A 25,524-nucleotide genomic window follows, 5' to 3' on the forward strand; every position below is an offset into this window, starting at 1 on the left:
AGATGTTGCCTACAAATGGCTGTGCTGCACTTATAATTCCACCAAGCTTCTTGCTGATCCTCCTCATTTTGTTAATTCTGCCCAGCTTCATGCTGGGTCTGTCCAGAGGAAAAAAAGCTGAACGGATTGCAGCCAGCTGTGGTGTGAACATCGATTGGAATTAGTTTCATTTTTGGTGCAAACCTTCCTGCCTTGTTATTGATACCTGAGCCCTTCATCAGACTCCAGAGAATGTTTGTGTCAAATCACAGGTGTACAGCTAGTTTTGTTTCTTGCTGCGAATATTAAAATAGAGACTTCCTCCTCTCTGCGAGCTCCGTGCAGAGCTCTGGGAGCCTGGCAGGTCTGCTGGAGAAGCAGGTGACAGGATTGCACACCTCACAGAGTGCCCGGAGGTTGAAGGCTTTTCTTGCTGGTCCAAGCCCAGAAGAAAATATTTTGACAAATCTGAAGAGAAGAGGTTTACAGAAATGGTTTCTAAGTTCTTGTCAAACTGCCTGAACTAACATGACCGAGCAAGAAGATCTCGGTGCAGACCATGGCATCTAGGTACGTTGCAGACCTCAGAAACCAGGTGACGGCTGAGAATAAAGGTACATTGAAAGCGTGGGGTGAGATCTGAATTCTTGCTTTCCTGCTCGATGCTCAGCAGCAGAGCAGAAGATTTATTTCCAGGAGCAGAGTGCAGCCTGCCAGGTGGGGACTATGCATTCATCTGCTCTCGCAGGAGGTCAGTCTGCACTGCCTCCAGGCATGCACTACAGCCAAGTGCTGGTATTTCTCTGTCTTGAGATTCCCAAATGGGCATAACGTTTAGGCATCTCAGTGGATCTGTAATCTTGCAGTTACAGCAGGACCAGTGAATCCAACAGGATCAATAGCTGGGGTGGGTTAACTGCAGCCTGCTAAGGGTCTTGTTACATCTTTCAGATTGGAACCTGCCTGAGTGAAAGCAGAAATCTGCACCGTAAGCAGTAATTAAGAAGTGATTTGCCCTTGGCCTGTATTGTCGGCATAATGCCAAACTCTGTGTTCCCAGAACTGGGATTTTTCAGATTCGGGCTGAGTTAGGTGATGCTTTTTGCTCTCAGAACTGTCTGGTCTCTAACAGGGAAAAACAGTGGATGCTAGTCCTGTGGGCAAGATGTCTTCTGGTCCACTGGACAGGAGAGCTGGATGCAAAGGTTGCTGAACACTTTCTCTCTGTGCAGAAATCTTCTTTGCAGCCAGGATAGCACAGAACTAAGCCATAGCATAAAGAATGGGCCATGAATATTCCTTTCCTTTGGGAGCTCTGCAACTCTTTCATGTCTTCATTCTGTGACTCTGACTTCCTGAGGTTTTGTGCCTGAATGAGTTTAAATGAGAGAAGTTGGTGTGATGAAATTTTCAGTTGCATTGCCTGGCTCATCCAAATGATGAGCAAAAAGAACGCCTAATGACTCATGTCATAAGATGCCAGAGATGCACATGCTATGAAGCTGCCTGTCTGCTCAGTACGCGTGCAGGGAGGTGCAAAGGGCTGCCTAAACATCCCGATTTTGGGCTCAGGCTGCTTCCTCTCCAGGAACTAAACTGTGGTTATGCTGGCACAAGGCAGCTGTCTCTTGCAGTAAGAGAGCAGGCTGCTTCATCTCCAAAATCATGCCTTTGGAGGCAACAGTGCACAGTTCAAGAAACACAACCTGAAGAACACCTGTTCAATTTGTATTTCTGGATTTCTTTTGGGAATCTCACAGCTCAAATAGTTCTGAACTGATGGATGACTGTGAAACGGTTTCTTGGATCAGGGGTATGATGGGGAGAGATTTCTTATGTATATTAGCTGCTGAACTTTGCAAACCCAGTCCGTTGGATTTCTTGCAAGTTTTCATTTGCCCTGTGTTTCTGGGTGCTGGTTTTTAGACTGCTTTGGGGAGAAGTACTTGTAAATTGGCTTCTGCCCCCCACAATAAAGGAGATGGAGAGGCAACTAGGGAGAGAGCAAGGCCTGGAAAATCTGTGCATAGCAAATCTTTGCCCCCCTCCCACCACATAATGTTGCATAGCTCCTTGTCTGACAGAAAGCTGAAGAGCAGGTGTTAGTGTGAGCCTTTCACATGCTTCCTCCGTTGCTCATGACTGATGATTCCAGCACTTTAGAAACTGAGGGATTAGCCATCCGAGAGGTGAGGCACCAGCAGCTCCTATGGACTTTGTGTGAAATTATGGATCCATGCCAAAAACCACAAAAGGAAAGCAAGCCTCAGCCTTGCTGTATGCTCAGAGGACTGCCTGCCCTGAGCAGCAGTGTCTACTTCAGCACTGCAGAGCATTGTTATCTGCTTATTTATGCCTACATCACTGTTGTTCTCTTTTAACAGGAGGAAGCAGCCTGACAGTGGCACTGTTTTTCATCCCAGCTCCCTCCTTGCATGAATCTGAGTACCTTCCGTTATCCATGGCTGGGCAGCAGTAGCGGAATTGCTAAGGATCTAAATTATTCAGCTTCTGTTGCTGGCTCAGCTTTAAAACTGCATTCACGTTTCCTAAGATAACAGCTTGTTGACCAGAACCAGGGAGCCTGGCTGCTCCTCGGAGCCTCAGCAGGAGCACGGGGAGTGTTTTCCTCTGTAAGCAGAAAGGGGACATGCTGGAGTAAGGTGAACCCCAGGGTACTCTTGCCCTTCTACCAGGAGGGCACAGCGAGTGCTGGGAGAGGAGCAGCCCTCCTCCAGCGACTTCAGCCCCGGACCCGTCCTGGCATCGTTTCTTCGGGGTGAGCAGCAGGAAGGGCTGCACTTCATTCCCTGAGCAAAAGCACACGCAGCTTCCTCAAAATATTGAAGCCCGCTGTTAAAGAAACTTATTTACTCTTCTCCAAGGTAATGTGTTTAAGGTTCTCCGCTGTGTGTGCTACGCTCCCTGTTCCCTTAAATGAAAGGAAAAGAACAGCTGAGGACAGATTAGCAGCAGCCAGCAGAGTGTCTGGTGCTGGTGCTGGGAGATCACTTCTCTAGTTACATGGAAGATAACAACACAGAGGAAGGAGCCTTGCATTCCTTCACAGCTACATCATAGTGCAGTTGAAGAGTTTCTCCAAAGGTCAGAGGCAGAACTTGCTATCTTGAAAAAACAAAACACTTTGTAGCCGAAGGAGTAGTTTTCTTTAGAGACCTCCTCTTCCTTCTAAATTTCTGACGGAGAGCTTCTCTCCACCCCACCAACTCTGTCTGCAGTTGCTGCTGGAATTCAATGTTTTTATCTCAGACATAAACCTGGAATGCAGTGGTACTCAGGGCTGCTGACTCTCATCCCAGGAGCCATCTCAGGACAGCAGAGGGAGAAATTATTTTTCCTGTGGGTATCATAGATATTATAGCATCCAGGGAACAGCACTTAAGACGTTACTGGAACCCTGGCTCGCAAAAATCCCCTGAAGCCCATGGGGGTGCACACTGGCCTAAGTGGGAGCTGACAGCTATTATTTGCTGTAACTCTCGGCCACTTTTTCTCAACCTGAGTTTGCTCTTTCTTGGGGAGTATTCCTGTTGTGTCCATTGTAAATAATTTCCCTTTGCAGAGCTCCAGTTTAACTCTGTGTTAGCTTTTGTGGGTGCAACATGACACTGACCTGTACAATCTCAGAGGCCTTTAAGGGTATATGTGCTCAGATGTCACTAAGGAGAGGACACAGTATAAAATCTTAGGGAATAAGCAACCCAGCCAATCCTAGTTCAGGGTCTGGAAACAAGTAAGTGTTAAGGAACTGCCTGAGACCTTAGTCTTTTGAGGTGTTTTCATGGAAGTGGAAAGAGCTCTTGGGATTAAGAGCTATTAATTTATTAGAGTATTTGTTATTTTTCAAGCTGTCCCAGGCTCTGGTTCCTCAGACAGGATTGTGCCCATACTGTTGGTTTCTCCAGAACTGCAAGCTCTGTCAAAGATGTTAGTTAGGTATAACAGGCAAGATAACGGTGACAAACTGCTAGTAAAGCAAATTGCTCTAGGGTATTAGTTTTCAGCACTGATACATGCAACTCACATCAACTCACCTGCCTGCAGTTAGATAGGGGGAACTTCAGAGATGCCTCAGGTGAGGTGGTAATGAGTGAATGAGACCTAGTAGAGGGTTCTGTGGGAAGTGTTCAGAAAAATATGATTAACAAGGGACAGCAATTAATGTAGCAAAGAGAACAGGTCCCTTAGAGACGGAGCCTGCACCAACTCCACGAACAGCCAAGGAAAGAAACGGTTATTAGTGTATTACATACTTCAAGGCCAAGTGCTCTGTTCTCCCCCTTCTCCAGGGAAGGGAGGAGGCAGGCACGTACCTGCCACCTCACAGGACCCTGTTTGCTCATGCTCCTGCAATCGCCTTCTCTTCTAGAGCTGTAGAAACGTGACCGATAGTAGAGTTAACTCTGTGAGCTCCGTACGGTTGCCTCAAGACAGGTATCTGGTGCCCTGTGATATGACCGTCTGCCTCAGCTGCTGATCCACGGGTCGGCTACAGACCGGTACCTGCCAGCCCATGTGGATGTCGCTGATAGCCTGGGGTACCTCAGTGACCCGAGCCCTTGCTGCCTCCAAGCACCTCCTCCGAGGTACGAAGAAGTCGCTGGAAGGCTGTTTGCAGGCAAAACTCCAGGTCTCGGTGGGGGAGCAAAGGCTTCGTGGCTTGGTCAGGCTTGCCAGGACCATGCCTGGTAGTAATGTTTCTCTGTCCCTTGGAGGAGCTCTGACCTGCCAACATCCCTGCCAGGGGTTCTTGAATTTAGGCTCTTTTCTTATTTCTCACGGCTGCAGAAAAGCTCTGCCTCAGTGGTGGGGACTTGGGGCAATTTCTTCTTACCGCCCACCATCCTCGTGGGGAGGATGCGGCATCACTGGGTAGCTAGAAATCTGTAGGACTGAGCCAGTCTGAGACCCCTCATCCCTTGCAGCCGAAGGGTTTGCCACCCCAGAGATTATCCTATCCCTGATTTTGCCTGTAATGGGTTTGTGAAAGTCACCGCTGCTGGTGCTCACTGGTGCCAGAGGCTGCAGAAATCAAAGCTAAATCCTAGTCCCTGCCTGAGAGAGCTCTTGCAATAGAAGTAGGGGGGGCACCCGTTCAGCAGACAGGTGGGGCAATCTCACAGGCACTTTTACACTGCTTTTTCCTGAGGTGTGGTAGGAGGTAACCCCAAATGGATTGGAGGGCACAGGTCTTGTTTCTAGGGCTTTGTCAAGTGTGTATGTTATCCTGGTGGCTGCAGGACCTAGAGAAAGTTTGCATTATTCTGAGGCAGCAACTTTGAAGAGGCTCATAAGCTCTGGCTGCTAAGGTCCTGTCTTCAGGGTGCAGAGGACTTGTATTTACATTCATGACATGCAGTCATGCGGGGGGCGGGGGGGAAGCAGGATCTGAGACGTTGATGATGTTGCTCTGTAGGTTCAGAGCAGCAACAGTTTTTACAGCAAATGTGTGCCAGCCAGCAGTTGCAGTGCCCATCCTTTTGACAATTAACATTTGAGCTCTACCTGAACTGGAGGTGGAGTCTATTATAGCTCAAATACCAGAGGGATCCCAGACTTCCAGGGAAGTGCTGAATTGCACTGGACGATGGGAAGGTGTTTTCCTTAGACTGAGGTAAGGACTCCGCTTTGCTCTAATACTTCAATGTGGCCTTTGCTCAGTATAAAAAAAAAATCTCAATTTCTGTGTAATGCAAAGCATTTTTCCACCCTAACAGGTTCTCTTGATCTACTTTTCCTGCCTCTCAGCTGATAGAGGCTTTCCCAGTGGCGGGCTGGGCTGTTTCATAGGAATTCCCTAGGGAGATACAGCTGGCAGAACTATTGTTTTTTTCTTTCTGAAGCTGCAAGTGTCACAAGCCGTATTTATCTGTATGCTGCCCAGGCCCTTCCAGGCGTGATCACCTCATGGCCTTGCGTTCACTGGTTTGGCCCCAGTGCCTGGGATGAAGCGCCTTGGCCTTCTTGAACGTGTAATTGGCAAAAAAGGGCCAGGTGAACGGTAGCTAGAAATAGAAGCCAAGCCACCCAGCTCCCCTGCAGTCCCCCAGCGCTTTCTCAAGACGGCCCCAGTTTCGCATCCGGATCCAAGATGGGGTTAGCGAAACGCTATCAGAAGGATGCCTCCTGCCAGGCAGGAGCGCCAGGTGAGCATCGCTCTGCGGTGCGTCACCCCGAGCCTGAGCAGGAGGAGCGGGTGGGACGGGAGAGGTCTCCAGGAGGTCTGTTCCTTTTGAACAATTGGTGTGACTCCCTTGCGTGTCTTTCAGAGAGGGCATGCACCAACCACTGTGGACCCCTTGCCTTCTTGCTGCAAGCAAGGATCTCCTGAAGGGATGCTGGAGCAGGAGTCTGCTGTGCAGGTAGAAGGGGGGAAGGGGCGCGTTCATTATATTGCAGAAGGCTCTAGACCTCATTTGCCACATCAGTTCCATCTCGGTGTCCTTCATTTGGGACTGTGCCCAGCCGAGGTCTGCAGAGACCAGTGAACAATCTGGGGTCTTCTGCTGACTGCCTCTGGCCCAGCCTGCTTTGTGCAGCACAAACCCAAGAGACAGCGTGGTTCTGGCCACAGAGCTCTTTCATTTGGCTTTGTGTTTCTGAAGTTTTACCTTCCCTTGTACTGTTTGAAGAGCAGGCTTCACGCACGTGGGCTCCTCCCCGTTTCCAGCTCACAAATATGTTTACGAAGTGTGCCTCAGGCATGATACTAAATGCATCGTGTCCAGCCTGGTGGCCCTCTCCAAGCCCCTGGGGAGGGTGTGACAATCTTTAATCTCCAGACTCCAGGCAGGACCCTCGCTGTTATGATGACATGCGGGTTGTATGTAGGGTGCAGTCCTGCTGATAAACCTCTTCCAGACCGGCCGCTCACACTTGGTTTGGCTGTAGCCTTCCGGCGTAACTGGTTGTCCAAGGGTGAGCTGACTTTCTCCTGCAGTGATGACATGCCTGCGTTACTTGAGGGTGAGTATTTGGGCATGGTGAGGGGCTCGCTGGGCAGCACTAGGGCAAGAGGAATCAGGTCAGTTCTCAGGGTGTTTGGTTTGCACGCGGGAGTTGAGGTATATCCTGGCCAGTAACAAGGACTCAAGCGTTGTCTAGAGAAAACAGCCCTTGTCCCCAAAAGGTTGCAGCAAAATGGGCCGTGGAATGGCAGGAAGGGTTTGCTGCCTTTCTTAGGTTGCTGGGAACTTGCCTAAGATCGTGCTGGGAGCCAGTGGCAGAGCCTGGCGTTGAATCCAGAATGGCTATGTCCCCCCGGTGCTGTACTCGCTTCGTCCTTCTCGCCACCGCTTTGTTGGCAGAAGGGAGGTTCCCGCAAGTGTTGGTTTTTTTGCACTATTGTAAGGGTAAACGTTGATTTCTGTGTTAGCATCTTTCTTATTTTACCCACCCGAAGCTCTGGGACAGGTGCAGAGGATGACGTTTCTTTCTAGGCACAGTGCTGCACTAGCTCTGCTGAGGAGCAGGTGGCTGTGCTGTTACGGCTTTGCTCGCATGTCCTCGCCAGGGATCAGCTGGCAGAGATATATTGCCAGGCTTGTGCTTCAGGTGCTTTCCTGTCAATGCTTTCTTCCCTGCATGGCTTCCGGAGGCTGCACCGCGAGCGCTGGCCAGACCAGCCTGGCTGAAGGCTGCTAGCAGTAAATCCGTCGCAGCCATGGCGCAGGGACTGTACTGCGACTCCTCACAGCGTCCAAATCCTAGGAAAAAGCCCCCTTCTCAGAGTCCAGATCCTAGGATAAATCCCCCTTCTCGGCGCTTTCGCTCGTGCAGGCAGGCACAGTAGGTACGGACTAGCCCTGCCGAAGCAGAGGTAGAGAACGGGTCAGAGCAGACCGCAGAAATTCGGAGCGGTTTATAAGCATCGCTAGAAAAGAGAAGGAAGTTTCTCCGCAAGGCACTGGGGCAGATCCTGATGGCACGGTCTGGGCTCCAGCACGTGTCCTGAGTGCAGGGGCACTGCCCAGAGCCCCGGGCAGGCTGGAGGCTGGTCTGCAAGTTGTGCCTTAGTCCCTGGCTTGCATCAGGCAGGCTCAGAGCACGTCTCTGCTTTCCCCCTTGCACTGGCAACCTGCTAGAGCCCTCTCAACTCCCCATCGTTCACTGCATACGCCTGCCTGAGACATGTCATGGTCCAAGGAAGGAAGTGTATTAGGAAAGTAGGAAATAAAAAGCAGTTACAGGGCTGCTGCATCTCTCTCAGCAGCTGTAAACCCTGTTACGTTGTTAGAAGAGGTGTAGTGCCTGAGCAAAAAGCTCTCGTGTATTGTCTTCAGTCACAGTCTATGTATTTTCTGGTGAGGTAAAAATAGCTTTTCTTTTTCAGGATATCGCAGAGAGCAGAGGCTCCTGCTAACATCAAAGGAGAGTGACAGCTTTCCCCTGGGTGCGCGTGGCCTCAGCTGGCAGGAGCAGTAGCTGTGTTAATTCTTGCCTTGCTTTGGCTCTGTGTGAAAGGACCAATGTTCTGGTCTCCAGCTCCCTGTTCAGACTTCTGGATCAGCCCCTGTTCCTCTCTCCGCTCACTGCCGCTGGACCCAGCACCGTACTTCACTGGGGAAGTGATGGTTTGCAAATGACAGAACAAGATCTTGATGCTACTACTTAGAAAATCCATTAGTAGCAGGTAGGAACTGACAGGGGCAAGCTTTCCTAGAGCTGTAGGCTGTGCCCGAGGGGATCATTATCAGAAGGGGCAGCTGTGTAGGTGCAACTCCCAAGTCTTTGCTAAATACAGATTAAGCTGCTTCTGATACGCACTATCCTCACTGTCCTGAACCTATTCCAGCTTCAGCAATTAGCGAAGAGGACCTGTGAGGGGGGGAAGGAGGGAGCCAAATGGCAACACAGATGCTGTCTGTGTCTGAATATGCTCAGCAGGGACCGAGTTAACCTTGGCCCTGAACTGTATTACCAGTGACAGTCCAGAACTACCTCTCCTGTTAAGAGTGCATAAAAATGGGCTTTCCAAAAGCTAGTTACTCGTGATTATGTAATGATGGAGGACTGTGCATGATGGAGGGGCCAGTCTGGTGCCTGGGCCTGAAAGCTTCCCCCCTCTTCAGTACTTTCAAAACGCTAATTGACAAGGTGCCTCCCTTCCCACAAAACCCGCCAGGGGCCCTCCTTCTTTTGCTTCGGGATTTCTCCTCTGCCAGTTGTGCTGAGTTCTCTTCTAGCTCTAACAGCTCCTTGCCGCAGGAACGTGAGCAGATCTTTCCTTTCCTGCCTGCTCTGATTCAACTGCTGCAAGATGGTTGGGCTCTCCCTTGTATTCTGGTCTGGGGATCTCTGCTGGGCATATAAGCCATCGGCCTCTGTGGTACCTGCCTTGGGGAGGCCTGGGGCTATCATGAAATTTCCACTCAGCAGAAAGGAGCATGGACAAAGGGTTTACTCAGGCTGGTGCATGAAATGAGAACGAACTCACTTGGCAGATGCCTCCCAGAGATTACCTCTTGTGCCTTGACTCTTATCGGTCCTATTAAGATCTGCAGACCTGTCCTAAATCATGTGGGCAGAGGTGAGGATGATTAGAGAATAGAACTTGGGCATACAGATTTATCTGTCTTAAATCATGTGGGCAGGGATGAGGATGATGAGAGAATAGAATTTGGGCATATGGACTTATCCTTTTATCTGACTAATTTTCCTGATGCTTTTGCTCTTCTCTTTCATCTGGGCTTGCAGTATGTGCCTGGTAGCCTGTTCTCTGTGCTCTGCTGGCTGCCTGCCTGAGGCTTTGCTACTATGGCCTCTCTGGAGTTGCTGTGCTCTGCTGAATGCTGCCTTCTACTCAGAAAGCAGAAACCTGCCAGTAGGTTTTGTTTCCACTGCAGGGCCCACCGAGAGTGTCCCGTTTCTGTCAATGCAGATAGGAGACAATGTTCCTGTAAGGTGGACAGTGTGATTTCTGTTTCTGGGCATTTTGAGTTGAATCTCCGATTCAATTTTCCTAATCTTCCCTGATCATCTTAGAGAGACCCTAAGTGCCATCTTTAACTGCTTTTAATCTTAGCAGCTGTTTTAGTGTGTTTCCAGGACTGACATATTCTTCTCATCTGATGAGAAAGGATCCAGGTTGTCACCTGCAGACTTGGGCACTTGATGGCTGCAAGGCAGGGAGGTCCAAATGAGCTCTGGCTCCAGAGAAATCCCTAGGTTGGGCAATCGCTTAAAAGTAAACCACTACACTGATGTAAGGTTTTGCTGTCTTTGCTGGAAAAACTGCCTCAAAGGTGAGGATCATGCCCACTACTGGCCACAAGCCCACGTGAGCAAAGAAATGTCAAAGCAAACGTCAAGGGCTGTTGCAAGGTTTATTGCGCTACCTCCCCAGCTGGCAGCGCCGACCTAGGTTCCAGCATCCTGGCGCTAGCAACTAGAAATGACTGGATGACCTCCTAGATGTGAGTTGGACATTTCCACACCGTCTAGGTAGGGTACCCACAGCAGTACACGGCTTTGGTGCCAGGCTTCAGGTTTGCACGTCTCTGCCGGTCCTGGGGCTCTTTGGTTTTTGGGGTGACTGTGTGCTGCCCAGCCTGCAGGGTGTTTCCTTGCTGGACCTCCTCTGTTCTCTGCTCCATGAGCCCATGTCAGTCTGGCTCTGTTTCTGCCTGTTCACTGGCAGACTGCCTCCCCCAGGTAGGCCAATGGTAAAACTGTGCCTTCCCCTGAGCAGCAGCACACGAACCTCAGAAGGGATTGTGGCCCTCCTGTTGCTGTTTCTCTGCTGTTCACGCAGTTTGCACATCCCAGTTTGCAAGATGCCTCAGCTGACCTTGCTCCTAATGTTTGCCGGAGGAAGGGTGGCACGTTGCTCCTGACGAGGGGTCAGGAGCTCTTAAGCTTCTTGCTGGAAGGAGCACGTGGCTTCCAAAGAGTACAAAAGAGATTGAAGATGCGGAGTTATCATTCGTGGCAAAACTCAGGAGACGGCAAGAAACCTGTGTAGTGGTGGTACTGGGCGTAACTGCTTTCAAGATCTTTGCTATAGAACAGCCATAGGAAGTTTTTCATGCCTGCTACTCCTCACTGGCAATGTTTTCCAGTAGGTAGGCCTGGAAGAAACAAAACTGAACGAGTGCCGGTGCTGGCAGCAGGAGGGTGCCTGCCCCAGCGATGCTGTACATGGGCCTGGTCTGCATCCTTCTGCCTCTGGCATGCAGGGACTAAGGGAAAACCGCCACACAGCCAGCTTTCCTCTCTTCCCATGCAGGCATCAGCTGTGTGGCTCAGCAGACCCAAACTTCCCAGCCACTGGGTCTGACTGCCATTTGGCAGAAAGCATTTTGCTCCCCAAGGTATGGGAAGTAATTGGTTACTTGAAAATCTGCATCACAATTCCTTTCCTCTGGTGTAAGAGCAGCACTGTTCTCTAGTGAGACCAGAGACTCTGAAGATACATGGCAGAGACCAGGGAAGGGGAAAGGCAGGGGCTGAATGAGAATTGAGACTCTGGGAATTCCCTGTAGCACTGCACGTTTCAATTGCAGGGCAGCTCTGGCTGTGCGATACCTCTGGGTAGAGAGTGAAGAAAATACAGCCCATTTCAAAAAAGCTCACAGTGACCACAAGCTCCCCCACTCTTCCCTCTCTGTAACTAGTCCTTGCAGCTCTTCCAACAGAGCAGGGAATCAGCTGGTTTCAAGCATCAAAGCACTTTGTTTCTGCAGGCAGTGAGAAGGTCTAAGGGATGCTAGCAGCCTCTGACGGGGTGTGCTGCCCCTCACCTGCCTGTACCGTGGCCCGCTGGTTGTACAGCACGGGCAGGACTGCTCTCCAGGGACTGCTGGAGTCAGAGACTTTTTGGAAAGGGCACCCAGTCCCTCTCTTTTGGCACCTTTGGCCCTGGCCATAGCAGGACATGTTCCCAGGCAGTCCCACAGACCTGCGTGCGCATCCTTGCGGTGAAGGGGTCCCACCTCCTCTGGAGCTCCTCAGCAAGAAGCCAGCTAAGCCCTTCCTCATGTCAGGTGCTATATAAATAATAGAAGGACTTGCAGTCCTTGTTCAGGCTGCCTCATCGCTCCAGCAGAAGACCTGCAGATAGAAGAGACGAGTGGGCAGATAGGGTAAAGAGGGCAGAGTAGCAGGATGCATGTGTGCCTTTTGCCAGTCTGGAACAGTGTGGCGACTTGCTTCTTGCCTGTCTTTGTGTCCCAGAAAACACTGTGAGATCAGCACAAGTCCCTGAACTCATTTGCACTTGGGAATCATCTACTTGCAGCATTTAGCAGCTTGTGCGGAGTGGGCTGCTGACAAATGTGGCCACCTTTCACAGAAGGAGGCAATGGTGAGACCCTCCCTTCCTTATCAGCGATGTGCAGATGGAGCTGGAGAGACCTCCTCCCTGGGTGGGGGTGAGAGAAAAGCACTGCCAGAATTGATTAGAGCAGGACTCCCGTCACAGCCAGAAGACAGAGCAGAATTACCGAACCCATGACTGTAGCCCTTGAAATCCAGCCTGAGCCTCTGGTTTGGCAGAGCTTCCCCTTTGCTTATTGCCTTAGCCGCGGTTACAATGCAACGGGCTTGGTCAGGTCCAGGCTTCTCACGTTGGGGTGAAGGGGCTACGACATGCATCCAGCGGCAGTAACGCTTTGTGAGAGCAGAAAGACGCCTGTGAATAGGAACAGCAGAAGCCACTAATCAGGCCCAGGAGAGGGAAAGGGAAAGCCTTGCGTTGTCAACAGACAAGGGGAGCTTTTTTCTGAAAGAAAGGGAAGGAGAATAGAAGCACAGTCCGATGTGCTGTTCTATGTTTTTTCCTTTAGAAGGTCTTGGAGCACTTTGCAAAGTCCAGATCTGAGGTTTCTCCCTCAGGGAATTGCTGGCAGCAGCCTCCTGACACTCCACAGCTTGAATGTCCACAAGTCTGTGGAGCACAACACCTGTACGTAGTATTTAGCAGTAAGAGTGCACGAGGTACACGACGGCAAGCGTGGCAGTTTATTTTCTCCCCCGGAATAGCTCCTTCCTGGAAAATTGCTAGGAAGGCAAAGGAGAAGGGAAACACACGCTACAAACTCCAAAGAAAGGAAAACCAGTAGAGGCAGTCTCTGCATCTGGAAGCAGTTGCTGTATATCCTGGGGCACATGGATAGCAAGTGACTGCATGTGCGTGTGTGTACAAATACCCGGGGGGTGCATGTAGCATGCCCATGCTACGCTTTGTGCTTATTAGTGGGTGGTAACTGTGCAATGTGTGTGCGTGTCTGTATTTAGGTACGTCGGTGTTGCACTGACCGGGATGTGTGCGTGTATCTTTTCAATACGCACATCTCCTTGCGTCCGTAGGATCTCTGCATTTCTTGCTGTCACTGCTCCCTTTTGCTGAAATGCAGGAGATGGCGGTGACCCAATCCATACTTCAGTTCCCTGGCTAATCTAGCGTTGTCTCGATCTCTGTGACACCCCAAAGTAAAGCGAGCTGTTGCGAACGAATGCCCCCTGAGTGATAGGTAGGCAGTCCCAACATGCACGCTGATATCAGAAGGGCGATGTGGCTGCAGATCTATTTCCCCTGCTTTTACCGTTTGAGCTGCGCTATCACTTCTCCTCTGGCCGCATGTGTTTTCTGACTGCTGGCGTCTGATGCCCTGCATCGTCTCTGAAAGGTGCATGCTGACCGTGGGGAGCAGAAAGGCAGCGCCTCTGAAGCGCTCAAGCCTCGGCATATTCTCCAAGGCCCTGGCCCCGGCATTCAGAGGGTCAGGAGGGAACCGCGACCCCTCTCCTCCGTGGCGGGTGTTACCTGTGAAATGCCAGGCTCCCGGGCATGTCTGTGGGGCTGCTTTTTCTCTGCCGTTCCCGAGGTGGTACCTGCAGCTCTGACCCACTCCCTGCACTTGGCAGCAGTCATCCGCTTTCCGGAGGCGGCTCGGTATTAAATATCCTGTCTGACACAATAATGGAGAGAAAATGAACAAATTCCATTAGCGGCTGGCGATCCCTTCAGGGTCTGTGTTGGAGCGAGGAGGGAGCCTGTATTTTTAGATAGAATGCAATGTAACTTACTGGCGCTCTCAAAGCTGGGGAGTAGATAACCAAGGAGCGAGAGAGGGGACACCAGGCTCAGGTTTCAGCTGAAGTGCTGGACTATGGCAGCGCGAAAGGGCAGGTCCGGTCCAGACGTGGCTGTGAGTATACAATGCTCTTCTCCTTCGTGCCCACAGAGACCTCCGCTTTGCTTTTCTGCTTGCTTTCTGCCTGTAGTCTCTGCTGCTGGGCGTGCTGGGGCTTTGGGAGCCCCTTTGCTGCTGGGAGCCTGTAGAGTTTTACCATTTTAATCTTCGCAGCTCCATGTGCGTCCCATGGGTGGGAGAGCCTGGCTGAGCTGTGCTTTGACTTTCCAAGGGGTTCGCTGGCGAAGGTCTGTGCTGTGGCTGGCATGCCGGCAGCATAGCTGAGGTGCTGCCCTGTCATTGATCCCGACCTGAGATGCAGAGGCTTCTAGCAGGGTCTGGAGTTGGAAAAGCCCTTCGCCTTCAACCTGTTGCTTGAAGCTGTCGGTGTTTCCTTGCTAGACCCCAGGCAGCGCGCAGGGGCTCAGAGCACAAGCGTGCACTTCTAAGCACGGCGCTGGTGCTGCCTTCTGCCTCTTACAGTAAATCATCCTGTACGAGCGGAGCGTGGAGGTGCCACGTCGCGTCTCCTCTGTGCTCACAGCCCTCCGCAAAGCCGACAGCTCTGCTGCGGATCCGGGGGCTCTTTCCAGATGGGCAGGGCTCTCCTCTGCGGTGGTAGCAAGTGAAGCCAAGCTGGCACAGGAGCTCAGGCGACCGGCACGTGTTCCCCCCCCGCACGCGGAGGCTGCGCACCGGTACAGGGGATGGTGCTGCTGCCCTCCACCACGTGTGTCCCGCTGACCCCGTGGGCTGCCCCAGAAGGGGGCCGTGGCACCCGGCCGCTGCTGCAGGAGCCTGGGCTGAGGTCTGCAGGGTATGCCCGGCACAGCGGGGGGGGGCCAGGACACCCTCCTGTCTGCGGACATTCCTTCTGCAGGGGGTAGCAGGGTGGTGGGCCCAGGGCATGGCTACGTTTCTCTGGGGTGGAAGGGTCAGGCAGAAAGGATGGGCTGGGGGAGACAGATGGGAGAGAGCAGGAGGCAGCTGAGTTGTGCTGCTCCAAAGTCCGACGGCCGAGGCGGCAAAGAGGAGGGAAGAGAGGAGCCCTGAACCCGTGTGGTGCATCATCCTGCCTAGGTCTGCCTCCAGTGCCGTCCTCCTGTCCAGGAGCTTCCTAATCCCGGGTGCTGCTCCGCAGTCCCAGGCACTACAGGATGGCCTGGGATGGCAGGCTGTAGGCTCTCCTAGCACTGGAGGTCCCTTGGTGGGTCCCAATGTGAGTGGTACAGAAGGGGTTCTGATTTTCTACTGGAGCTGAAGGCAGAGGAGCGTGTCCTGCACCCTTGCCATGGATGTCTCACGGCTTTTTGCTGCAGAGACCCCTTTGGGCTGGACCTAGCAGGCAGGCACCAGCTCATAGTCACTGGGCCAAGGTCCCAGCCTCACAGAGCCACACCACTGCCTTGTTCCACCCTGTTGTTCTCCAGCTTCTGGTGAGCCATCCCATGGTCTTCATTCGCTGCCGCCCACTGCTAAATAGTCTCGCTCGGAGTATTGCTGTGCCTTGCCCGGGGTGGCTGTGTTTTAGTGGTGCAGGGAGGCACTGCCTTGTGCTCAGCCAGGGTCTTTGTCCCTGGTGCCGGTCCTCAAACTCACCGCCGCGGCTACCCAGCGGGGTCTGGAGGGCAGCAGGGTGGGCTCACCACCGCCGCGGTTTAGACCTCGTCCACCGCTGTGGTTTCTCAGCCAGGACACGGAGGCGTTTCCCAGGCCAAGGGAAGCCGCCATCGTTGCAGGAGTCCCCTTAGAGCTTCCTCCCTGCCCTGCCCACAGTGCTGGGACCTCACGTGGCTCTCCTGCCCCGTCATCTGGATGCTCTTCACTCTGAGTCCAAGTCCCAGCCCTGCTTCTCCCTGTTTGGTTTGGGGCACCTCAGTCCGTCCCAGCCGTGGCACCTTGACCTGCCCAGTCTCTGCCTTTTCTGCCTGGTCTCTGCCGTCATGTTCTCTGCGACCGAGTGAAGAGCTGACCCTGTGCTGGTGATAGGGGAGAACAGGGGAACACTGAGTCTCATGCTTTTTCTTTTCTTCTCCCAAGGCTGATGCTGCAACCAGTTTCTTGAGAGCTGCAAGATCCGGGAATCTGGACAAAGCCTTGGATCACCTCAGGAATGGGGTAGATATTAACACCTGTAACCAGGTAGGTGAAACCCACAGGGCCTCTGGTACCATCTGGAGTTCATGTGAAATTGTGCCGCGCGGTGGCTCCCCCAGGCCCGGTGACGGTCACTGCACCCCTTCCTTACGCTGCTCCCGTAGGATGGAGACACGGAGGTTCCCAAAGCCGCTCGCTTGCTTTGCTGTGCGTAGCTGATTGGGAGCGCCTGCCCTGATCCCACAGTCCTACCTGCCATGGAGCAGGGTCTAAGTGGGCTGGTAATAAGTTGCCTGGCAGAGGAAGTTTAAAAACTTTGTGGCAGAGGAAGTTTAAAAACTTTGTGGCAGAGGAAGTTTAAAAACTTTGTGGCAGAGGCTGCCTGTCCTGACCCCACTCCCCTGCCATGCCTGATGTGCCCGGCTCCTGGCGAATTGTGGAGGGTGAGACAGAGGAGCTGCTGCGTTAGGTGGAGCGTGACGGCAGCTTTTATGTGTGGAGGTGATTTCCTGGGGATGATCTGCTCTGCAGAGGCATTGTGCAGCTTCCAGGCACGTATCTCCAGAGCTGTGGTGTGCCCAGCTGAGGGGTAGGCGCACATCACCCTGGCAGAGCATTGGAGCCGTAACTGCCAGCATGGTGGGGGGATCCCTGGGGTGCGGAGAGTCCTGGCAGACCCCATCCTCCTTTCGCCTTCACCACCCCCTGCCAGGCTCCAGGCATCCCACAGCCCCCTGTCCCTGCCTCTGCCAGGCAGCTGGCACAGGAGCTCCGAACCAGAATTGAGCTCAGGGGTGAGGCCACGCAGGGCAGGCTGCAGCGTGAGAGCAGTCCCTTGCTGGGAAGGCTTCCACAGCTGAGCTGGGTGGAAACACATCCTATGCTGGGGAGAAAAATGGGTCACCAGAAGGCAGATCTGGACCAGTTGTCTTTGGGGCAGGGAGGGCAGTAATAGCTATAAAGACCTGGGGAGCCTGGCAGTACTGGCTGGAGCATAGCAAAGGGCGTTAGCAGGTAAGCAGAGAGGGAGATCTGAGGCTCCTTTAGGGTGACAAGCAACTGGGACAGCTGGAAGGGGCTCAGCTGCTCATCAGAGGGCAGAGCAGGTAGCTGTGAAGAGTGTAGCACAGTGGCTGGGACGTTGCAGGAATCACTCTCGGGGATATTCCCCTTGCCTGCAATGCTCAGGCTTTCCGACTCCCAGAAGCTGCAGCTTAACGCAAGCGGGGGATGTTTGCGAAATGCCAGTCTTGGGGGCTTGGGAGGCGTTGGGCAGGTGGAGCCCCTCCTAGCACAGAGCAGAGACAGGTCTGCCCCAGGAAAGGAGAGCCGCAGGCACAGAGGAATTGTTCGCACGTAATCAATGGAACATTTCATATCTGTGTAGCTGCCAAATGCAAATGGCTTAGCCTGAATTGGGGTAGGTGCTGTAGGGAGAGACTCAGGGGGCTTGGGCTGAGCAGGGGGGACAGAGAGGCTGCGCTGTCGGCTGCTTTCCAGAGCAGTGGTGATGCTGGGGAGGCTGACTCAGCAGGTAGCACGAATGTGTATTCACCTGCTTCAGTCTCAAGTCCCCAAACCAAGCGTCGTTCAGACCTACTGATTTGTGCACTGCAGTGGCCAGTGCAGTTACTGCAGACATGTTCCCCCAGGAAATGTCACCGTCTCCTTTTTTCTTCTGACTGATGGAACCGTGCAGGGATGCTGGGCTTCTGCAGGCCCCTGGGGCACACTGCAGCTTGCGTTCTCCTCTCTGGGACACTAGATGAGGTTTGGGGAAAGCTCAGGAGATGCTTGCTTTGTTTATCACTGTTTTATCTGGATTATTAGTTCATAATCAGCATCTGGATACTCTCAAACATTTCTATCCTGAGGCTGTGTGGGAACACATGGGATTTAGATCAGAGGGGTCTTGTAGGGAGAAAAGGTAGAAAATGTTCCGTTTCAGAGTCCTTTGAAGATGAGCTTTCCATGGGGTCCTGTTGGTGGGTTAGAGGCTCTGACCCCATAACCATTTTGGAGATGTACGGGGTTTGAAAAGAGGAGAGGCCATGTGACACGGTCTTAGCACTGGGCTGCAGGACTTGGCTTGCGCTCAGCACTGAGCAGATCGCGTGCTTGCACCTGGCAGGATATTCCAAGTCGCTGTGCTTAATTTCAGAATTTGGCCCAGTCAATAAACCCAACTGCTGCTCCCTTAGTCTTTCTTGGGGGAGTAGGAGCCCCTGTAACTGAGCCACAGCAGCGGGCCAGTTGCTAGAAGCAGTCACACTGCTCCTGCTTCCAAATGCGTAGCTACAAATGAGCAGAGACTAATGGGTGTTTAATGCACCCACTGCTCCCTTCCAGACCTCTGGGAAAGCAAGTCACGAGGAGCAGGGAGGTCCTGCTGCTGAACTCTGTGCCGCTCTCCTCTCCAGAAAGGGCCGGGGACGCTGCCACGTGTGGCACGTTCGTGTATGCCCTGTTTGTGCAGAGGCTGGGGCAGAGCCTAGCAGGGAAAATCATCTTACTTTCCCTGTTCACAAGTGGCTTGGAGAATTCCCTCCTGCCAGTTTCTGTGGGTGTCTGGAGGAGAGGGGCAAAAGTCGGTGGGGGCTGTGTTTGGCCACGCTGGCCCACGCCTTCTGAGATGGGAGACTCCACAAGCGGAGCGTGCCACGGATGTTCCCTCATTGCCGATGAGAAGCCTAAAAGCAGAGGGAGGATTTCTACGTCTGCCGCTCCCATACGGCTCTAGTGCAGAGGAATATGTGGTTCTGGAGAGGGCTCTGCAAAGAATTAAACGGGGACACCCAGCCACAAGCTAAAGACAATGGCTTTGAACTTCTTCCTCACCCAGAGAGACGGGTCGGTCACCAGCTGTCTCCACTGACCGGCTGCGAGTCCTGTTTCCAGACAGATTTCTGGTGCTGGTGAGGGGATTTAACACCTTGATGGGGAGACACATGGCTACAGCAGTAGGAGGCACTTCTTTGTGTGACGTCTTTGCACTGGTTCCTGCCATCTCCCTGAGGTTAGATGGCACTTTGGGGTTTCCTTCTGAGGAATATCAGACCTGTGGGAAAGGTCCAACCTCACATGTCCTGTATAGAATAAAGAGGGATATATGTGGTCAGACCTATCCCACAGGCCCTGTATTCTTACTCGAGCGCAGAGACCTTGACATGCCATCTGATCGTCATCCCACCGATCTCATCCCCTTCATTGCCGCCATCTGCATCAGTGTCTTCATCGTCCACCTCTCTCGTGTTTCGAGTTCCTGCATGCTCCCATCTCATCCCTGAGGAGCTGGAGGCCTGAGGATGAGTGCACCTTGCTGCCAGGACCCTCACCAGCAGGGAAGAGTGCTGTGCTAGCACACGGGTGCCAGGAGATAGTATTTTTTGGGGTGGACAGTCACAGTCCTGATGGCCAGTCCAGGGCAGGGTCCTGCTTTGGTACAGGCTAAGTGCAAATTCCCATCTCTTGTGTTTTCCTGTAGGGCTGGGTTTGTCGCATCGACAGCCAGCAACTAGGATTTCTGGGAAGCTTTTGCGGCACTTAGTGAGGGGAATACAGCACCTTTCAAATTAAGCACATCCTGTGGCGGTTTTGGGTCAGATGAGCTGTCAAGCCAAAGCAAATATGCAAAACAGCCTGTATTGTTCCTGGAGCAGAAATATCGATGGGCCGCTGGGAAACAATCTTCTGCAAACATTGCACTTATTGCTGTAAGGCCAGATGTCGTGGTTTAACCCCAGCCAGCAACTAAGCACCGCACAGCCACTCACTCGCTTCCCCCCTACCCCATGGGATGGGGGAGAGAATCGGAAGGAAAAAGGTAAAACTCATGCATTGAGATAGGAACAGTTTAATAGAACAGAAAGGAAGAAAATAATAATGATAATAACAACAATAATAAAATCAAAATTCTACTAAAAGGATTGGAATATACAAAACAAGTGATGCACAATGCAATTGCTCACCACTCACCAACCAATCACCAGTTAGTTCCCGAGCAGCGATCCTCCCAGGCCAACTCCCCCCAGTTTATATACTGGGCATGACATCCCACAGTCTGGAATACCCCTTTGGCCAGTTTGGGCCAGCTGCCCTGGCTGTGTCCCCTCCCAACTCCTTGTGCCCCTCCAGCCTTATTGCTGGCTGAGCATGAGGAGCTGAAAAATCCTTGACTTAGTCTAAACACTACTTAGCAACAGCTGACATCGTCAGTGTGTTATCGACATTCTTCTCATACTGAATCCATAACACTATACCAGCTACTAGAAGGAAAATTAACTCTGTCCCAGCCGAAACCAGGACACCAGAGAATAATGATCCCTCACAGGTTTTCAGCATTCAAAAAGTTATTTATGAGTCCCTTGCATAAAAGGGCTTATGTGCTGGGGAGAGCAACCAAGCATCTGTGGTCCTGCACTCCAGGCATGTGTTGCGTGAGTGTAACCGAGAAAAAGCGTGTGTGTGTGTGGCCACATATCCAACTTGTGAGCTCGCGAAGGTAAGGGTGTCACTGACCCTCCGTATGGGGTTGTGTACGTGTGTCTTAGTCAAAGAAGCTGGGCTTGACCCAGGCAATGAGCTCAGTGTAGCCAAGCCTGGTTGGAGAGCGTTTCCTTTTGGTGGCTCTGTTCTGTGGCTCTTGCAGCATTCCCGCTTCATTTTCCCTTGGAAAAAAATTCCCTTCATTTTCCCTTTTGTGCTTGAGGCTCTAGGGGACTTTGGAGTTGGTGTGCTGAGGAAGCCTGTGGATTTTTAGGTTTTTGCTCTTTGTGCTGTAATCGGAGTTAAGCAAAAGAATCTGTGGCTCTTTGACTACGATCCTGGATAGCCGGTGCTTTGAGGGAGAGGGGTTGGAAACCCTTTTTCCAGTATGGTAACACTCTTGAAGCTGTTCTGAGTTTAACTGGAGTGTGGAGGGCTGGAACTGGAGCCTCCCTGAGCATTTTCTGCTCCCCTACCTATATTCAGGTGGGGATGAAGCAGTTCTGTGAAGTGACCTTCCAGTACTCTACAGAAGCTGAAACAGATGGTTGGGAGGTGGAGTACTTGGGCAGGACTGTGTGCTCCCGGGGAGCTGGTGTCTCTCTGCCATGTGACAGCTTTGCGTAGGGGGGAATAAACATAGTGCGTCCACCTGGGAGAAGTGAGGGACAAGGGAAGATTGCCTTATGGGGAAGAAGTGACATCTGAAATTGCCTGCAAGTATTTAGCCTCTTTGCCAGCAAATATCGCAGCCCTGTCGTTCACATCTGGGAAGTGGAAGAGGGTGTCAGAAATAACGGAGCAGAAGCCGCCTTAGCAGCCTCTAGGGTGCTGACTGGCCCAACACCTCCTTCTGACAGCCCAAGGTTGCTAAAAGGGCACTGGCCAGCCCTTTGCTCCTAGTGCTCATGTTCCACATGTAGGAAAAAGGTGAGGTAAACTGGGGCACATGCAGAGCTGTTCCTGAGAAGTCACTTCAGCTGTTTGGGAGCTTCCTGGAACTGGTAGAGCTCGGCAGTGGCACGGCCAACGCTTTCTCCACACCCTTTGCTGCAGCTGAACTCTGAGGGAGAAAAGCCAACCCTCTGCTGAGCCTGGGCTGCGGGATGGGGCTGTTGGTAGGCAGTCTGCAAAGCCAGAAAGAAGCCAGCTGCTGGACTGGAAGCTCCTGAACCGTTGTGAATTAAATTTGGCTGCTGCTTGATAAATTCGTTGTCCCAGGAAGACCTTCTCGCTGTGCTTCTGTCAGTGTTAAAGTTTAAGGTTTGTATGTGCACTTACACAGCGGCTCTGGTGTATCCTCACTCTGGGCCATACCCAAAGCTCAGCTCAGTGCTTTAGGTTGGAAAAGCCTGACTTTGCAGGCAGCAAATCGCAGGGAGGGGCACCCCAAGGAAAGTCACCCGAGCAAAGGCAGGAGTTGACATCAGGGATGTGTCATGAGAAGGGAGGATTGAAACAGCGCCCGTGGCACCGAACGCACACACGCTGCGCTGCGGTGCCACCCATCCGCAGGAAATCGTCTGTGGGTGCTGCGTGTTTTGCTGATGGAGAAACCTCCAGCATTAGTCAGCACCTCAGCATTCGGCTGCGTGTAGTTGCCCTGGCACCGCGGAGGTAACCATGGCTGTCGTGCTGGATGCCAGTGCAGGGCTCGAGGGCGAGGCGACGGCTCCTGCTCCCACCAGCTTGGACCTTCTCCAGCACGGGCCAAGCGCCCGCAGTCGTGGCTGCACAGGAGCTCAGAGTAGGGGGTTCCCCGGAGGCCCCCAGCCCCAGCAGGTGACTAATGCCCCTTCTCCCACCTTTGCTCCCTCCAGAATGGGCTGAACGCCTTGCACCTGGCCTCCAAGGAGGGCCACGTGAAAATGGTGGTGGAGCTGCTGCACAAGGAGATCGTTTTGGAGACAACGACCAAGGTGAGGACAAGGGAGTCTGGGCACATTAGTCATGACTCGGCACCCTGCCATTGCTGCCAGACGCACCAGCAGTAGTTGAGCAGTGAATCATGCTGTTTGCTTTCAGCCCCTGGAAAGGCTGTGCTGGTGACAGTGCTGCTGGGCTGGGGCTTGGGGACCAGGCTCTGATTTCAGCACAGTCAAAGCCATGCTGGGCACCTCCAGGCGGGTGGGACGTTCCTCTCTACCCATGCCTCTCTCCTGTGGGGGCCACGGGGGCCACTGTTGAGCTCAAGAGGGGAGTAAGAGAAGTCACAACGTGTGCTAGTGCTGTCTTTACTCGCATCTCCTCCCAGCGCTGGCTGCCAGCTCAGGTCAGCCCTCGCTGCCCCAGGGCAGCGCCTGCATGCTGCAACACCGCGATGGCCTTGGTACCGTTGTTCCAAGCTTGGAGAGCTCTGGTGCTCCGTAAATAATGTACCCTCCTCTCCTTGCATCACCATGGCGGGGTGTGGTTCTTGCTGGGTGACAAGCCAGAAAACAGAGCAAGCAAGCAGGGCTGACAAATGAGCAGCCTCCAGCACCATCTGAAGGGCTGTGAGAGCAGGAGGGAGCCTGGCTTGCCACCTCCCCGGTGCTCTGGCAGGGCTTGGGGCGCAGAGCGGAGTCTGGCGTTCTGCCACACCACCCAAAGGCACAAGTCGGAAGAGCCTGTGTCTGCATTTTCCAGCCCGCTCATCATCCCTTAGCTCTGCTGGGATGTCTTGGCTACCGGGTGCACACTGCAGTTTTGCCTGAAGACTGCCAGCTCAGCTCCCCCGTCCTCCCCCCGCCTCATCTCTCGGTGCTGGAGATACACAGAGCCTGACAATGCATCCAGCTTTTGCTGCCAGTAACTTCATGGGAAAGATGAAATCACTGTCTTCCCTGGCCAGCAAACGTGAAGGGTAGCTGCCTGGTCTACAGCAGGGATGGGGCATGGAGCAAGGGCTGCACGGCCCCACAGGCTTCCCCAGGCCAGCTGCTGTGTTTGCATGTGTGTTAGCACGTGTCAGGCCCATCTTTCCCCAGCATCCCGGGCTGCTCCAGCCCCTGAGTGCTGCCTTGTGGTGTCTTTCAGAAAGGAAACACAGCCCTGCACATTGCTGCCCTGGCTGGACAACAGGACGTGGTCCGGGAACTGGTGAACTACGGGGCCAACGTCAATGCGCAGTCACAGGTAGAGGGGTCTGGGCTGGGGTGGGAAAAGCACCCAGTATCCATGATGGTGGTGTCCTCGTGGTGGGAACTGTGCCCAGTACGGGCACTTCAGCAGCCCTTTATAGTTTCTCTCTAGTCCTGTTCAGGGCTAAGGACTGCTCTGCCAGAAAGAAGACGAGTGTGCGAGTGGTGGGGAGGGAGTCTTGAGGGGTATGGGGAGACCAGCATGATCTCTCTGCTGAGGGAGTCCATGGCAGCACGCACAAACACGTCAAACTCATCCCGGGAGGACTCACGGCCAATGCTTCCCTGGCACAGCCATGAGGTCTCCAGCAACCCCTGCAGCTCTGCACACTGTGCTTCCTTCGTTCTCTCGTTCTTGGGCCTGGTGGGGCTGCAAGCTCTTCAGCTTTTGCCTGATGGGAGAAAAACATCCCTGACGCAAGGGAGAGTAGTGGTAGTGAGTGGAAGGCAGTGTCTCCTGGGTTGACTGTTGTGAGGCATCCCCTGGTCCTTTCTGGGCGCGGGGAGCCTTGGGCTCTAGCTCTCTATGATTGCCTCATCATTGCCAGTTTTTTCCTTCTTCCCACCCACACCATGTATGCTTTTGCCCCAGTTCAGTGAGCTGGGGGTGTGGGTGTTGATGAGGTGTAGGTCTGCAAGGAGCTTGAGCAAGAGTTGTGTTGATGCGCATGGCCCTGTGTTTGCAGAAAGGCTTCACCCCCCTCTACATGGCAGCACAGGAAAACCACCTGGATGTTGTCAAGTTCTTGCTGGAAAATGGAGCCAACCAGAATGTAGCCACAGAGGTGAGATCCTTGAGGAGCCCCGCTTGTTGGGGCTGCTGTTGGATGTGCCAGGCGCTGCCACGGCTCCTCGATTCTCCCCCTCTCACCCACCTCTCCTTGGCAGGACGGCTTCACTCCGCTAGCTGTGGCTCTGCAGCAAGGGCATGAGAACGTGGTTGCTCACCTTATCAACTATGGGACGAAGGGTAAGGTCCGCCTGCCCGCCCTGCACATTGCAGCCCGCAACGATGACACTCGCACAGCTGCTGTGCTGCTGCAGAATGACCCCAATGCTGACGTCCTCTCCAAGGTGTGTGGCTTTCCCATCCTGTCTCTGGGAGCTTTCCCACATCCCCAGGGAGAACAGCAGCTTGGTATGCTGTATTTATCCATCCTTTCAGCAGGGAGCATGTGTCTGGCTGGGCTGATCCCTCCTTCTTTCCCCTAGACTGGATTTACCCCCTTGCACATTGCAGCCCACTACGAGAATCTCAGTGTGGCCCAATTACTGCTGAACCGTGGAGCCAGCGTCAACTTCACACCCCAGGTGAGTGCAAAGTGGGAAGACTGCTGGGACTGGGACTGCTCCGGCACCAGAGGAGGATGCTGTGCCTCCTTTCCATGTGGGTGCAGCCACAGCTGCCAGGGTACACTGGTGAGGTGGGACCACGCAGAAGGTAGCACACTGGTACATTTCTGGGGAGTTGCCATTAATAATCAGCGTGGGCCTTTCCTACTATGTCTCCCCTCTGTTGGATGCAGCCATGCATCCCTGGAAGCTCTTGGGACCTTCTGTCCAGGCTGCGGGAAAGCTGGTGCTCTCGCTGCAAGGCAGAGCTTATAGCCCCTGCAGTTGGTGTGCCTCTTCCAGTCCCATGGGTGCAGCCAAATCCATGAGTCGGCGCTTTCCTGCAAGATCTG

The 25,524-nt window shown here is 53.1% G+C and overlaps 1 protein-coding gene across 8 annotated transcripts in view; it reads left to right on the forward strand.

Moving 5' to 3' along the window:
* The first annotated feature begins 6,104 nt into the window (after positions 1–6,104).
* ANK1 (ankyrin 1) overlaps positions 6,105–25,524 on the forward strand; it is a 41,551-nt gene continuing 22,131 nt past the window's right edge. For 5 of the 8 annotated variants that reach the window (XM_075043400.1, XM_075043402.1, XM_075043401.1 and 2 more), the window contains exons 1-8: positions 6,105–6,146; positions 6,270–6,362; positions 16,176–16,277; positions 22,538–22,636; positions 23,736–23,834; positions 24,526–24,624; positions 24,728–24,913; positions 25,052–25,150. In XM_075043400.1, the coding sequence (XP_074899501.1) occupies positions 6,120–6,146; positions 6,270–6,362; positions 16,176–16,277; positions 22,538–22,636; positions 23,736–23,834; positions 24,526–24,624; positions 24,728–24,913; positions 25,052–25,150 (804 nt within the window). In that variant the 5' untranslated portion in view covers positions 6,105–6,119. Of the gene's footprint in view, positions 6,147–6,269; positions 6,363–6,724; positions 6,967–8,332; positions 8,633–13,900; positions 14,151–16,175; positions 16,278–22,537; positions 22,637–23,735; positions 23,835–24,525; positions 24,625–24,727; positions 24,914–25,051; positions 25,151–25,524 lie in introns of those variants that run through there. The other 3 variants (XM_075043406.1, XM_075043404.1, XM_075043403.1) reach the window with 3 other exon arrangements.

The sequence above is a fragment of the Buteo buteo genome, chromosome 12, assembly GCF_964188355.1.
Source record: "Buteo buteo chromosome 12, bButBut1.hap1.1, whole genome shotgun sequence".
Classification (NCBI taxonomy): Eukaryota; Metazoa; Chordata; class Aves; order Accipitriformes; family Accipitridae; genus Buteo; species Buteo buteo.